Genomic DNA, 16,697 nt, shown 5'->3' on the forward strand with positions numbered 1-16,697 from the left:
GATGAGAAACTGCAACACCGCCAAGTAGCTGATTTTCCCACCAACAGTCCGCACTCATTAACTGCTACTACTGCCGATTCCAGGAACCCTGTTTCACTACCTCCTGGGAAGGTAGGCTGCCACAAAGCAGGTGGTCTACCCCAGGCATGTTTGGCTCCCGACTTTCCACTTCTGCCACCATGCTGACTGCCAACCATGCTACCTTGCTGGCTCAGCTGCTGCCTCTCAGGCAACCTGCAACCCTCTTCTCCTGAAGATGATGAAGCCCCTTCTGCACCTGGCTCCCAAGTTCTATCAGCTTCATCACCATCATCATCGAGTTGTGTATGCACGTCACTAATGTCCTCCTCAGGTTCCTCAACAGTGTCTGCTTCAGGAGCTTGAATGCTCGCAACACCCTTTCCCAAGCCACTCTCATCACTACTTACCCGCCTAGCATAGGAAGCGGTGGATGTCTCCTCCAATTCTTGGCTGGGCAGTACCAGCTGACTGTCCTCTAGATCGTCCTCACTTAAAAGTGGAGCTGAACCCTTAGCATAAGATACTTCTTTAGGGAAGGGAACAGCATAGGACAGAGGCAATGGGAGGACAGGGACTGCTCGCGGGCCATGCCAACTGAGGGTTGTGCCTGAGGAACCCACCGACTGTTGACTGGGGTGTCATATGTCACTTGTGATGAAGTGGATGACCGTGTTAACCAATCGATGACGGCAGATGGGCTGCTGGTCAAGACACGACCGCTAGCTGATTCCGGGAGCTCAGGCCTCTCGCTGTGACTCCTGCTGCCATTTGCACCTAGTCTGCTGCGACCTCTGCCTGATGAATTTAGGCCTCTGCCACTCCTCTGTGCATGTCCTGGATTCTCTGCCTGACATACTTAGTGCGTATATGAGGGGAGTACAATACGCTCCACTACGCTTAAAAAAGTATTTGTGTACAACACCAGCTGGTGAGTACTTTTTCCTTGCCTTTCACAGTATCAAGGCCCTTAAGATTTTAACAGGAACAAAATAGTACACCACTTAGAAGTGGTATGCACTTATGCGGGGAGAACAATGCGCTACAGTACGCTTAAAGGGGTAGTCCAGTGGTGAAAAGCGTATCCCCTATCCGTTTCAGATCACAGGGGGTCTGAGCACTGGGGCCACCCCAGGATCTCTCTGTACGGGGCCCCGGCTTGCTGGCCAGATAGTGCGTGTTGACCACCGCAAGAAGCGGCGGCCGACACGCCCCCTCAATACATCGTTATGGCAGAGCCGGAGATCACCGAAGACAGCGCTCCGGCTCTGCCATAGAGTTGTATTGAGGGGGCGTGTCAAGCGCCACTTTGTGCGGTGGTCAACACGCCCCCTTCCCATGGGCTGTCAGGGCCCGTACAGGAGATCGTGGGGGGCCCCAGTGGTCGGACCCCCCCACGATCTGACACTTATCCACTATCCTTAGGAAAGGAGATACGTTTTTCACCACTGGACTACTCCTTTAAAGGGTAACTCCGCTACCCAGCGTCCGGAACATTGAGTTCCTTATGCTGTGTGCGGGCTTCCATGTTCACGTCCGCCCCTCATGCAGTCATGTCCCGTCCTGTGACGTCACGTCCCACCCCCTCAATGCAAGTCTTCCAATAGACTTTCATTGAGGGGGCAGGCCGTGACGTCACTAGGGGGCGGGCGTGCACACGGAATCCCGCACACAGCATTAGGAACTCAAGGTTCCGGATGCTGGGGTGTGGAGGGGAGAAGAGTAACCCTTTAAAAACGTATTTGTGCACAACACCAGCAGTACACATCAGTGCTGCAGCACACAGTCGCTGTTTACTACACCCAAAATTGCACTTTATCTCTCAATCTCACTCCCTTCCCTATCAGTGCTTCTAGGCATGATTTGTGCTTGAGATGAATCGCTGCTATTCTGTGCAACACACTGTGCAACACACTGCCCTCTGTCCTTCTCTGTAATAGAACACTGTAGACAGTGACTGGGAGGGGAATTGCTGCAGTAAGAATGCTTTTGTGTGCAAAACACACTGCTCTCTGTCCCTCTCTCTGTGCAACAGAACGCTGAATTGACACGGAGGTGAATCACTGCTGGAAAAAAGCTTTTCTGTGCAACACACAGTGCGGTCTGTCCCTATCTATCACTCTGCAGTGAAAGACTGAAGTGACTGACCGCAATATGGCTGCCAATTAAATAGGGCTGTGACATCACAGGGGTGACTGGCTGCTGATAGACTGAATGCTGCATTTGATTGAGGGTCATCCCATTTACCCTTGTTCCCGCCTTCCCAGGATTCCTTGCCCCATGTCCTCCCATGTGGATCCGCCATTTTAGATGCCCTGGAGCCTGGACAGCACTAAATGGAGTTTAATGAAGTGATTCACATTCGTTGCAAATCTAATTTTTCCTGAAATTTGCAACAAATTCGGATTCGTCAGATTCGAATCGCTCATCCCTAATTAAAATGAATATAATTAAGAGTTGTTCAGATTAGAACTGAGTGCAAAATGGCACAGGTAACAGAAAAAAAAATATTGAAGAATATGTAAAATTGTCACCTATTTTTGGTGCAAAATGACCCAAATAAAAGAAAAAAATGACAGGTGTAAAAAACATAATGTAACATAAATGTAGAAAAACAGACATCCACGTCTTATACAATGATCATTGCTTCTCAGCATATTTATAAAACTGATAGGCCCCTGGTATATGTTTTGATTACAATGTGCAAGCCTGCTCGAAATGTAACAGCCACCTGAGTAGATGGGCCCTAATTAAGAATGAAGTGGCACTGGGCAGCAAATATTATATCAATTGTCAATTAATCTGGGCACAACAATTTTCAATTCAAAGAAAAAAATACTTATGTCAAATTGTTATTTTTTCACAATGCAAAACATAGCATTTATCAGAAAAGTGTGACTATAGTGGAATTAATATAAATTTGGGGTTGTACAGCTTAAAACTAGAGCCAAAACAGTGACATTAATTAATGTGTAAGGAATAGAAATGGATGGTTAAAGTGTACCTGTTGTCAACAGAAACGTTTTATATAATGTAAATTATGTCATTGTATGTATATTTCTAATATACATTAGTTAAAAAATGTGTATATTTTTGGGTGAAAAAATTCTGTCCCTGCCACTATTGCCTGTGTGTCTCTATGAGGAGTCCAAATACAGGAAGTGTGGTCAGGACAAGCAGGGCTCTGGGCAGACTCCTGGCTTGTCAATCATTCTCAAGTGTGGGCCAGAAGTGTGTCATAGAGTCTCAGTGCACAGAGCTCTGCTTGTCCTCAGTGTACAGAGCCCTGCTTGTCCTCAGTGTGCAGAGCTCTGCTTGTCCTCAGTGCACATAGTCCTGCTTGTCCTCAGTGTACAGAGCCCTGCTTGTCCTCAGTGCAAAGAGCCCTGCACGTCCTCAGTGCACAGAGCCCTGCTTGTCCTCAGTTCACAGTTATGCTTGTTCTCAGCACACAGAGCCCTGATTGTCCTCAACGTACAGAGCCCTGCTTGTCCTCAGTGTACAGAGCCCTGCTTGTCCTCAGTGCACAGAGCCCTGCTTGTCCTCAGTGTACAGAGCCCTGCTTGTCCTCAGTGCACAAATCCCTGCTTGTCCTCAGTGCAGAGCCCTGCTTGTCCTCACTGTACAGAGCCCTGCTTGTCCTCAGTGCACAGAGCCCTGCTTGTCCCTCAGTGCACAGAGCCTTGCTTGTCCTCAGTGCACAGAGCCTTGCTTGTCCTCAGTGCACAGAACCCTGCTTGTCCTCAGTGCACAAAGCCCTACTTGTCCTCAGTGTACAGAGCCCTGCTTGTCCTCAGTGCACAGAGCTCTGAATTTCCTCAGTGCACAGAGCCCTGCTTGTCCTCAGTGCAGAGCCTTGCTTGTCCTCAGCACACAAAACCCTGTTTGTCCTCGGTGTACAGAGCCCTGCTTATGCTCAGAGTACAGAGCCCTGCTTGTCCTCAGTGCACAGAGCCCTGCTTGTCCTAAGCACAGAGAACCCTGCTTATCCTAAAAACTATGGGGCAGATATATCAAAACCTGTGTAAAGGAAGAGCGGTGCAGTTGCCCATAGCAACCAATCAGATTGCTTCTTTCATTTTCCATAGACCTCTTTAAAAATGAAAGAAGACATCTGATTGGTTGCTATGGGCAACTGAACCACTCTTCATCTACACAGGTTTTGATAAATCTCCCCCTATGTCCTTGTCACAAGCCTCTATGTCTTAAAACATCCTATTACTTTATTGGCCTTAGCAGCAGCTGCCTGGCACTGCTGACTAAAGTTGACTTTATTGTCCATTAATGCAAGTCTTTTTTGGTAGTTGTTTTACCTAATGATTTTCACATAATTGCACACTTAGTTTTTACAGCTCAACTGCAGAAGCTTACATTTATCATATACAATCTCGCTAACTGTTTTGGTCAACAACAGAGGTTTTCCCCTATTTCTAACATGTTTATTCCTGTAGGGTATGTGTTGTTCTCAAGATCTTTTCAGGATACTCTTAAAAATGTCCTGTGTACTAAGGACAAAGTCCTGATCTATGTCCCTAAAGTCCTCTCCTAAAAATCGGCCTTCCTGAAGATTGATGTCTTTGCAACCCCACAAGTAGACATCCTCTTATAGAATAAACATAAACTTATTATGTTGTGGTCACTATTACCAAGATGACCCCCTACCTCTACTTCGGATACTATGTCTGGCCTTTTGTTGGGTCCATTTTGGGTCCTGCACTAGTTTTTTATTACCAAAAAACTGTTTCCTTTGCTGCTTCCCAGTCTATATCAGGGTAGTTAAAAATAATGACTGCCCTATCTATTTGTCTTATTAGTAGGTTTTTGACTGATTCCATTATACTTGGTAATTTATAAAAATCCCTATCAGTAATTTGTTATTCTTACCCCCTCTAAATGAGAATTTTTTGGAATAACTAACCCCCCCACTTTCTTACTTGTTTGGCAATTTCTGAACAGACTGTAACCCTGCAAGTTACCCACCCAGTAATAGCTCTCATCCTGCCATGTCTCACTTGTCCCCACTATGTCATAGTCTTCTTCCGACATTAATTGTTCCAGTTCCTCCATCATATTATTGAAGCTTCTGGCATTAGTATACATGCACCTCAATCTTTTCTTCATATTTCCTTTCCACGTACCAGTTATGTTTGATCTAACACCTCCCACTGTCCCTCAACAAGTTTTATTACTTACAGTATCCACAGCTCTCTATCCACACTGTCTTCCTCTTCAATATTCTAGTTTCCCTCTCCCCTACTCCCTATTTTATACATTCCGCCACCCTTCTGGCCATCTTCTCCCCGAGCACAGCTGCATCCTCCCCATTGAGGTACAGCCCATCTGTTGAGAAGTCAGTCCAGTTCTCCAAGAACCCAAACCCCTCCTTCCTACAGCAGTTTCTGAGCCACTTGTTTAGCTCCCTAATTTTCCTCTGCCTCTCTGGTATAGTACATAGTACAGATAATATTTCAAAACATATTGAGGTCCTTGCCTCCTTGTGCACCATGACCGCTGGGTCTTCTCCCGCCCCAATAATCTGTAAACCTGATATGTCAAACTCAAGCACCAAGAAGACAAGACAATATTTGATAAATCCAATCTTTTGTAACAGATCGTGCCCATAATAAGTTTACCCTGCACTACCAGCACCATCTGGCCTGCCCTGCACTCCTCATTCCCTCCTTACAGGAGCAGACACCCCCCTGGCTGTCAGAGGCAGTGTCTTGCTGCTGCACTGCTAACTCTGAACTGACACCTCCCTCATCTGCCAACTGGGCAAACTTGTTGGGTTGTGCCAGACTAGGCAACAGAGATAGCTGGCTTAGTGAGCAGCAGACTCCTTTCCATGTAATTCCTGCCTTTCAATATTGCAAGTTGTTTGTGAAGCTACGTTTCCACTTGTTTTTTTCTTGCAAAAAAAAACGCCAACACATTTTCCTGCGTTTTTTTCTACCTTTTTTTTTCATTGTGTAGAAACTGCAATTTGGTCCCTTTGGCAGTTTCCCTGTGGGCATTTTTTTTAAGTATTTTGTTGGGTACCAAAAGAAAAAAAAAAGGATGCCGTAGGGATGGAAAAATTGTAGTTCATGAAATTTAAATCTTTTAGATCAAAATGTTTATTAATTTTCAAACAGGGACCAATTTATGTGAGCCGACAATATTAAAAATATATAAAGGGGCCATTTAATTGTAAAAATAATATATTTTTTAATACATTTTGTGAAACTTTTTATTAATAATGTGTTTTAATTATTTGTTTTATAAAGTGTGTGTTTTTTTAACTTTTTTAACTTAGTTCTCTTTATTTTATTCATTATTTAGGTACTACTAGACTTCCATGCTGGGAGCTGTAGTACCTGTACTTATAGACAGATCGTCCTGGGTGTCACTCCTGGCACCTGATGCGATCATCCTTTATCTTCCTGAGATGCTGAGCGGCTCTCTACAGCACTCTGCATCCCTTCCCTGTACTCCTGGCCGGCCCAAGACATTGTGCTGCCTGGGTCCCAGAGTGAAATGCTGCCCCCCCTCCAAAAAAAACCAAAAAAAAAACATTAGGTAGGCAGCAGTTCCTCCACATTAGGTAGGTAGCAATTTTCCCACATTAGGTAGCATAGATTCCCCACATTAGGTAGAATAGATTCCCCACATTAGTTAGCAGTTTCCCACATTAGGTAGCAGTTTCCCCTCATTAGGTAGTAGTTTACCCACATTAGGTAGCAGTTTTCCCACATTAGGTAGCAGTTTTCCGGCATAAAGTGTCACGTATGGGCAGGGAAGGAGTGCACACTAATCTCGCCCGCTCCCCTATCCCTGCCTACTTACGTACCTGCCCTAATAGACAGGTCCATAACCACGGTGAGGGACAGACAAAATAAGTGAGGGACGGTCAAAAATGCAATAAGTGAGGGACAGTCAAAAATTCAAAACAACAAACTACAAAACTGACAAGAGGTCGGGAAAGGCTGGAGGCACACCACTAACAGAAAACAAACCTAAAGCTGAGGACAAGTGGGTGCTGCAGGAGAGATTGGTGGGTTCCCCTCGATCAGACATCTTATCCCCTATCCTTTAAGGTCCAGGATCTGGGCTTCCAAATGAACAACAAGCTCATATCTAGCACAGCAATATGGCTGTTAGCACAATGCTGATTGCATGCACAAAAAGTACAATGGACTGTATTGGTAATCATAAACGACTTTGTATACTTATGGGAATGCAGAACCTAAAACACAGTTATCTGTAGAAACAGGTGTAAATAATTATAATTAATTATAATTATATAGTAAATAATGATAATTATTAAGATTAACGATGATATATTAACTTTTTTTTTTTTTTTTTAAGCAGAATTGCATTATGATTGTTTCAATACTGTACCTGTAAAATGCATAAAGGACTAATAGATTTCCAACAACACCGACTGAGCCAATAATTAGAATACAGCTCCCGACCGTGTATAGTATTTGGTCTGGAACTTCTGGCAGGGACAAGCCTTTGCGAGTTCCAAGCTCCACTGCCTAGAAAACAAAGACAGTTTTTGACATATAATTAAATACACTTAAAGCAGTTCTTAGTGAATTGTTGGTGTCAGTCTGCAAATATGAAAGGCCAAAATTGTCCCTGCCTTTCCAAAAGAGATATCAAATATAAACCAAAGCCAAAACGTAGCTTTGTCATCTTTTTGAAAAAATATCAAAACAAAGAAATGTGTTAAAATGAATAAACAAATATGACAGGATTTTTTTTTTTTTTAAAGGGAAATCGGGTTACCCCAGATTAAAATGAGGTATAAGTTACCCAGATCCACAGTCCGGTTCTAGAGATAGACCTGTTATTAGCCAGCATTGCTAACATGTTAATCTCTGCCTTTGAACAATGGAGGTCGGGACCAGACATGGAGGCAGGGCCATGGAGACACGACCATTAACATATTAGCAAGGCCAACTACAAATTGGGTTTATCTCCTTAACCAGACCAAAGAGATTTCCCGTGTCAAAGGTTAGTCATTTTGGGTAGTTGATTTTAAGATCTATCTACCTATCCCTTTACAATTATTGAATACAATTTTGAATACAATTATTCACTTATTTCTTCAATTTTTTTGATCAATTTTTTGATCATGATCAAGTCATTGAATATTGGAAAATCACCAATCCCTTATTTTACAGATTGTGGTTTCAAAGAAATGCATGACCTTGCATAGTACCTAGAACAAGTTATCCCCTATCTCATCATATTAAAACTTCATCTTAGGCCAGAAACCTCTCCTCTTACTATTCTCTGCCCCAAATCCTTTTGTAAGTATAGTATGAACCTACCAGGCCGTGTCCAACCTAAAACAAACTACTTCAGTAGACATTTATATATACAATAGCTAGAACTTGTTTTTGGGATATCTGTCACCCCTCCCTAACCAACAAACACTATACTATAGGTTAATTGCTAATGGCAGATTTATTACAGAGATTTTTGCAGCTGAAAATTTGTTCCATTAATCTGACTTGAACTGCAGTATTTTAGCAACAAGAACATGGATTTCTGCAAGCCTAGACAGTTATAGAAATTTCTGTAAAAATGACAACCCTTTCTTTTTCAGTTATATCACAAATAAATGGGTCTTGTTGTTCTTGTACAATAAAGCCTCACATTTTTTATTTATTTATTTATTTATTTATTTTTTACATCATTTATTCACAGTATATATTAAAAATATAATTATACTCAAAACATTTTCAGTTTTCAAGGAAATTTCACAATGAAAGTAAATGGTTTGTTTATTGTGAGTAATATGTATAAAATGTGCTATGAATGACTATGCATAAGATACACTCCAGGCACAACCGATGCACTGTGTTATGTCTAATGCAGGGGTTAAAAGGATGAATCATAACACAAGAAATAAATAAAAATAATTCCTTGTTATGCTCTGTCCCCTCTGATCTGACCCTTGATTAGGCAAATCAAAGTGTATCAGTTTTGCCTGTAGTGGTCCTTTAACCCCTTAAGGACCACAGGTTTTTGCACTTTCATTTTTTCCTCCTCACCTTTTAAAAATCATAACCCTTTAAATTTTGCACCTAAAAATCCATATGATGGCTTATTTTTTGCGCCAACAATTCTACTTTGCAGTGACTTCAGTCATTTTACCCAAAAATCTAGGTCGAAATGGAAAAAAAATCATTGTGCGACGAAATTGAAGAAAAAATGCCATTTTATAAATTTTGAGGGCTTCCATTTCTACGAAGTACATTTTTTTGGTAAAAATGACATCTTATCTTTATTCTGTAGGTCCATATGATTAAAATGATACCCTACTTATATAGGTTTAATTTTGTTGTACTTCTAGAAAAAAGCATAACTACATGCAGGAAAATTTATACGTTTAAAATTGTCATTTTCTGACCCCTATAACTTTTTTTTTAACCATGTATGGGGCGGTATGATGGCTTATTTTTTGCGCCCTGATCTAAGGTTTTTAGTAGCACAATTTTTGTATTGATCAGACTTTTTGATTGCTTTTTATTCATTTTTTTTTCATGATGTAAAAAGTGACCAAAAATACGTTATGGCAAGAGGACCTCCGTTCGCGTCCTAGCTGATCGGGACACCGCATTTTCACTGTGGTGGTCCCGATCAGCCCCACTGAGCAGCCGGGAAGCTTTTACTTTCGTTCATCTCTACTTAAGTTTGCTCATCTCTACTTCTGACAGTTCTTTTTTAACCCCTTCCCTCTCGAGCCATTTTTCCTTTTTGCACTTTTGTATTTTCCTCCTCACCTTCTAAAAATCATAACACTTTCAGTTTTATTGGACCATTTTTATTTTGATCGCGTTTTATAAATTTTTAAAATACGCATTTCTGGACTTTGGAATTTTTTTACGTTTGTGCCTTTGACCGCATGGTTTAATTAACATTATATTTTAATAGTTCGGACATTTATGCATTCATCCTTACCACACATGTTCAGGTTTTATTTATTAACTTTTTTGGAAAATGGGAAAAGGGGGGTGATTTAAACTTTTATTACGGAAGGGGTTAATGCATATTTATTTACTTTTTTTTTAAAAATTTACATTTGTTTTAATCCCCATAGGGGACTACTCCATAGGAGAGCATTGATCAGTGTTATCAGTGCACCATTGCTTCAGCCTTGCAAAGCTGAACGCAAGGCTGGAGCACAGATCGGATGGCCGGGAGGAAGGTAAGACACCTCCCCCCATCCTCTCAGCTGATCGGGATGGCATAGCCCACTAAGCTAGCTAGGAACAGAATTAACCGCTGTTAGAGGCCGCAATATACTTTGATTGTGGCATCTAAAGGGTTAATGCCAGACATCAGCCCGATCAGCAATGTCCGGCATTAGCCATGGGTCCTGGTTGCTGATAGCAACTGGGACCCACTTGGTATGATGCACGCTCACCTGCTGAGCATACAGTGGGAGCCAGCAGTGGATGTACAAATACGTCCATTTACGGGAAAGGGTTAAACATAGTGGGGGGAGGTTAAATTTATTATGCCTTGTGACCCAAAGTTCAATTGTACACTCATTTGCTAATTTTTAGTGGTTTCATGCCAATCTTGACACTTTTTAAAAATGCATAAGGCTTAGTGAAAGGGGGCATGGTTCCTTGTGGACAGTTCATTTACTTCATAACAAAGTCTGGTACAAATTATAATTAAAATCTAGCATAACACATTTTTTAAGAGGCATGCATTTCCCCTTAAGACTGGCAAAAAAAAGGGCAGTCTTAAAGGGGTAGTCCAGCTAAATACAACTTATCCCCTATCCACAGGATAGGGGATAAGTGTCTGATCACGGGGTCCCGCAACCTGCTGCATGATGCCCCGGCAATGGGAGAGGAGCACGTGCTACAGACAACACATGCTCCATTCATTTTGGAGCACTAGGGGGGTGACACGAGTGCCCAGCGATCAGACCCCCCCTGATCAGACACTTATCCTCTATCCTGTAGATAGGGTATAAGTTGCATTTCACCAGACTAACGCTTTAATGAATTTTCATTGTTGTTTTACTAAACTAATTCTATTCCAGTTTGGGCAAAATGGACAGCCACTCACATACCTGCCCATTAACCAGCTGGACTAAAACGTGAGCAATATGCATAAACTAAGAGTTTTAAAATAACCCTACCAACATCAGTTCTTCTTGAACATGAATTAACATCTGTGTTCTTGCTTTGGAACATCCTTTCATAGAGTTTCAATGGAGATGGGACTTATTTCCAAAGGGATAGCACAACAACTTATGCCACACAACCTCAACATTATGCAATTTATATTTTTTATATCATGGCCTAGATTTTAGCTACAAGTCATCATCTTTCTACCTATTTAGTCAATTCTTCCATTTACTCATTTAATAATTAAAGAAAAATTTACTTTTGCAGGATGTGTTAGATTGTTAAAAAAATATTTCAGGGAATGGTTCACTTAACAAATAACCTTTCTTTAAAAACACTAACCATGTCTAAACAAAAAGCAGATAATCTAAAGGTGTAAAAATTGCAGAAAGGAATAATTGATGCCAGTTTTATTATGCACAGTTCACAAGTGTTTAAAGTGATTTTCTAAAAAAAAAGTTACTTTATACATCAAAAAATGCAGCCATGTACAAATTATTTGTCAGGATATCATAATAGGATAATGTTCATAATGCCGATCAGGTAAATGAGTGGGGAGAAGCATTATACCACGATATGTTTATGGGGCCGCACGATTATTATTCCTTACTAGATGATAAAGAATCTTTTTCGAGTGCTTGATAAAGACTATGGTTTGCTTGATAAAGACTACTAGTTTTATTGTAATGTCAGTCATGTGATGATGAAAACAGATAACAAAACATTGGAATTTGCTATTCATTCTGTCATCAATGAGTGAACAACAGTGATACAAAATACACTAGAGAGAAATTGAGGCAAGGAATAAATGTATTATGTAAATACAGTCAGGTCCATAAATATTCGGGCATCGACACAATTCTAACATTTTTGGCTCTACACACCACCACAATGGATTTGAAATGAAACGAACAATATGTTGTCAGGATCCGGACCAGAGTGCAGGGTATGCAGGGGTAGTGGATCCCCTGTGTCAGGGAGGTGATGATGTGGGCCTTACCAAGGGAACGGAGTCTAAGGGGTTACTGGTCTTCATCAGAGCCTGCCGCAAAGCAGGATGGATTTGCAGCGGCAGGTAACCCCCAGGTCATTTCCCCTGGTAACGACTCAACCTCCCTGACAGCTGAGGAAGGCACGGTACAAGGGGATGAGACAGAGGCGAGGTCAGACGTGGCAGAAGGTCAGGGCAGGCGGCAATGGTTTGTAGTCAAGGGCAACGGCAGAAGGTCTGGAAACACAAGTTATGGCACACACAAAAACGCTTTCACTAGGCACAAGGCAACAAGATCCGTCAAGGACAGGAAGGGGAAGTGGGTTTTTATATGTTTGGCACTAAAGAAACAGATGGGAGGTGATTAGCACTGATTTGGAACAGATTGGGCCAGGCTCCAATTAATGGTGCACTGGCCCTTTAAATCTGAGAGACCCGACGCGCGCACCCTAGAGAGCGGGACCGCGCGCGCCGGAGCTAAGACAGAGGATGGGGCAGGTAATCAGAACGGGATGCGACCCGCAAGCGGACTAGTGCCAGCATGCGAATCGCATCCCCGCCGGCAGCATTGTTGCAGCGCTACCGGTCAGAGTGAGAGACCGGAGCGCTGCAGGAGGGCAGACGCCATCAGCGCTCCGGGATGGATGCGGGACCCGGAGCGCTCGGCGTTACATATGTGCTTTAACTGCAGATTGTCAGCTTTAATTTGAGGGTATTTACATCCAAATCAGGTGAACAGTGTAGGAATTACAACAGTTTGCATATGTGTATCCCATTTGTTAAAGGACCAAAAGTAATGGGACAGAATAATAATCATAAATCAAACTTTCAATTTTTAATGCTTGGTTGAAAATCCTTTGCAGTCAATTACAGCCTGAAGTCTGGAACGCATAGACATCACCAGACGCTGGGTTTCATCCCTGGGGATGCCCTGCCAGGCCTCTACTGCAACTGTCTTCAGTTCCTGCTTGTTCTGGGGGCATTTTCCCTTCAGTTTTTTCTTCAGCAAGTGAAATGCATGCTCAATCGGATTCAGGTCAGATGATTGACTTGGCCATTGCACTTATTTCCCTTAAAAAACTCTTTGGTTGCTTTTGCAGTTTGCTTTGGATCATTGTTCATCTGCACTGTGAAGGACTGTCCAATGAGTTCTGAAGCATTTTGCTGAATATGAGTAGATAATATTGCCCGAAACACTTCAGAATTCATCCTGCTGCTTTTGTCAGCAGCCACATCATCAATAAATACAAGAGAACCAGTTCCATTGGCAGCCATACATGCCCACTATGCCATGAAACTACCACCACTATGCTTCACTGATGAGGTGATATGCTTAGGATCATGAGCAGTTCCTTTCCTTCTCCATACTCTTCTCTTCCCATCACTCTGGTACCAGTTGATCTTGGTCTCATCTGTCCATAGGATGTTGTTCCAGAACTGTGAAGGCTTTTTTAGATGTTGTTTGGCAAACTCTAATCTGGCCTTCCTGATTTTGAGGATCACCATCTTGTGGTGAACCCTCTGTATTCACTCTGGTGAAGTCTTCTCTTGATTGTTGACTTTGACACTCATACACCTACCTCCTGGAGAGTATTCTTGATCTGGCCAACTGTTGTGAAGGGTGTTTTCTTCACCAGGAAAATCATTATTTGGTGATCTTCCACGGCGTGTTCCTTCTTTTTAAGAATGTTCCAAACAGTTGTTTTGGCCACACCTAATGCTTTGGCTATCTCTATGATGGGTTTGTATTGTTTTTTTCAGCCTAATGATGGCTTGCTTCACTGATAGTGACAGCTCTTTGGATCTCATCTTGAGAGTTGACAGCAATATATTCCAAATGCAAATAGCACACTTGAAATGAACTCTGGACCTTTTATCTGCTCATTGTAATAATGAGGGAATAACACACACCTGGACATGGAACAGTTGAGAAGCCAATTGTCCCATTACTTTTGATCCCTTAACAAGTGGGATGCACATATGCAAACTGTTATTCCTACACTGTTCACCTGATTTGGATGTAAATATTCTCAAATTAAAGCTCACAGTCTGGAGTTACAGCACATTACAGCACTTTTTATTTCAAATCCATTGTGGTGGTGTATAGAGCAAAAATTTTTAGAATTGTGTCAATATCCCATTATTTATGGACCTGACTGTATGTATTTTCATAGGTAAGTGGGCGTAAAGTATAAATAACAATAGTTAAACCTCTAATGGTTAACACGCACCATTAAAAATAGGTGACAAAAATTACATTTAAAAATACAGATTTGAGTGATCAGCTTTAGTCTTTTAAAAATACAAAAGCTTAATTACATCTTTAAAAAAAACAACAAGGACTAAACATGATTTTATTTGCATCAATGAACAATGTTACATCAAGGAAATAAAATTTTTCGGTGTCAAAGTGTGACACCGAATTTAATTCTTAAGATTTTCATTGATATATTGTACAAATGTATTGGACTGTTGTCTTGTACCCTTCCATATGATAAGCATGTCGTCTATGAAACGCCCTATCCATTGGATGCAGTCAAAAACAGGATTGTCCGGAGAAAAAATAAAATGTGTTTCCCAAAATATCATAAAAATATTTGCCAGCGACGCCGAGTACTTGGCCCCCATCGGAGCTCCCCTGGTTTGAAGGAAATATTTCTCATCAAACATAAAAAATTAGGATTTACCAAAATTTCTACCGCTATCATGAGATATTCCTTTAGACCAGGGGAGAATAATAATGCATCCAAGCCTTTTTTCCAGGGAATGGAAGGATAAAAGGCAACTACGTCACATATAGGCAAATATTTTCTCCCATTGTAAATTTTACAACATAGCAATGGTGTGGCTAGAGTCCTTGATGTACATTGGGTAATTTTTGTGAATGACTATAAATAAAAATCTACGCATTTGCCCAATCTCTTCAACCTCAATCTCTGTGGATTTTTGGGAGCGAATGGAAGACCGGCATTACTGGGTACTTTACAAACAAATGTTTTTAAAATTTTTTATCAATCACTCCCATTGTTACTCCTTCTTTCTGTACCTTTTTACGTTTCGTTTTTACCCATTCAGTGGGGTTTTCTTTCTTTCTTTCCTGTAGCATGTCATTAGAGATGAGCGAACTTACAGTAAATTCGATTCGTCACGAACTTCTCGGCTCGGCAGTTGATAACTTTTCCTGCATAAATTAGTTCAGCTTTCAGGTGCTCCTGTGGGCTGGAAAAGGTGGATACAGTCCTAGGAGACTCTTTCCTAGGAATGTATCCACCTTTTCCAGCCCACCAGTGCACCTGAAGGCTGAACTAATTTACGCACGAAAAGTTATCAACTGCCGAGCCGAGAAGTTCGTGATGAATCGAATTTACTGTAAGTTCGCTCATCTCTACATGTCATGGTTCAATTTGCAATATAGATTAGAGTCCAGGACAACAAGGTTTGCGCCTTTATCGGTGTCACGCACCACTATATAGGGATTTTCACTAAGTTGTTTAAAAGCATGTTTTTCCTCTTTGTTCAAATGACCCAACATGTTGTCCTGGACACTGCTCTCATGCAATCTAATTAGATCACATTCCACTAACTCCTGGTATCTATCAAGGGCCTCAGTACGTGAGGCCACAAGATAGAAACCAGGGTTGGTGGTGTGAAACTGACACCCTGTAATCTCATTGTTTTCCTTTGCAGACTCTCCCTAAACTCCGTAAACACTTAAGGACTGAGGGCATACCCATACGCCCCCATTTTAGAGTCCTTAAGGACTGAGGGCATATGGGTACTCCCTTGGGAATTCCGGTCACCGCCACTAGCCGGTCATGGACTGGTCCGGGATGCCTGCTGAAATCATTCAGCAGGCATCCCGGCACATAGCCCAGGTGGGTCCTGAGACCCCCATGTCGGTGATCACCGCAAATCGCTGGTCAATTCAGACCAGCAATCTGCAGCGATTCCAGGTCAGACGGGTCTCCAGTGACACGGTGACCCAGAAAATAAGGGGTATCGGGGGTGTCCAAGACACCCTCGATCCCCCTAAAGGGATAGGAGTGAGGTGGCAGGGGCGCCACCCCTCCTATCTTTGCTATTGGTCGGTCACTTCAGATCAAGGGCGGGGGGGGTTTAAGTTCGGTTCCCCCATCCCACCCACCCACTGTTGTCCGGGCAGAACGGGGGAACTGTCCTGTGACCGGCGCCGGAGGTCACTTACCATAGGAGTTGGCAGTGGGCGGCGATGACGTGCAGCTGGCTCCCTGGTGCGGCGTTCTGCAGACTAAGGAAGACGGTGAGTTGCCTAGCAACATCTGGAGGGCTACAGTTCGTAGACTACTATACAGTGGTCTCTAAACTGCAGCCCTCCAGATGTTGCAAAGTTACAACTCATGCCCAGATAGCTGTTTGTTAAAAATCCCAGCATGCCCAGACAGAAAACTGCTGTGTGGGCATGCTGGGATATGTAGTTTTGCAGTAGCTGGAGGGCTACAGTTTGGAGATCACTGTGCGCTGGTTTCTAAACCGTGGCCCTCTAAATCTTGCAAAACTACATCTCC

At 42.4% G+C, this 16,697-nt stretch overlaps 1 protein-coding gene across 1 annotated transcript in view; it reads right to left on the reverse strand.

The window, feature by feature from the left end:
- Nucleotides 1-16,697, reverse strand: part of LOC130362622 (melanopsin-B-like) — a 266,524-nt gene that overhangs the window by 129,828 nt on the left and 119,999 nt on the right. Inside the window, exon 2 of the mRNA XM_056567421.1 lies at nucleotides 7,399-7,538. Coding sequence (XP_056423396.1) covers nucleotides 7,399-7,538 — 140 coding nt within the window. The remainder of the gene's footprint in view (nucleotides 1-7,398; nucleotides 7,539-16,697) is intronic.

The sequence above is a fragment of the Hyla sarda genome, chromosome 1, assembly GCF_029499605.1.
Source record: "Hyla sarda isolate aHylSar1 chromosome 1, aHylSar1.hap1, whole genome shotgun sequence".
NCBI lineage: Eukaryota > Metazoa > Chordata > Amphibia > Anura > Hylidae > Hyla > Hyla sarda.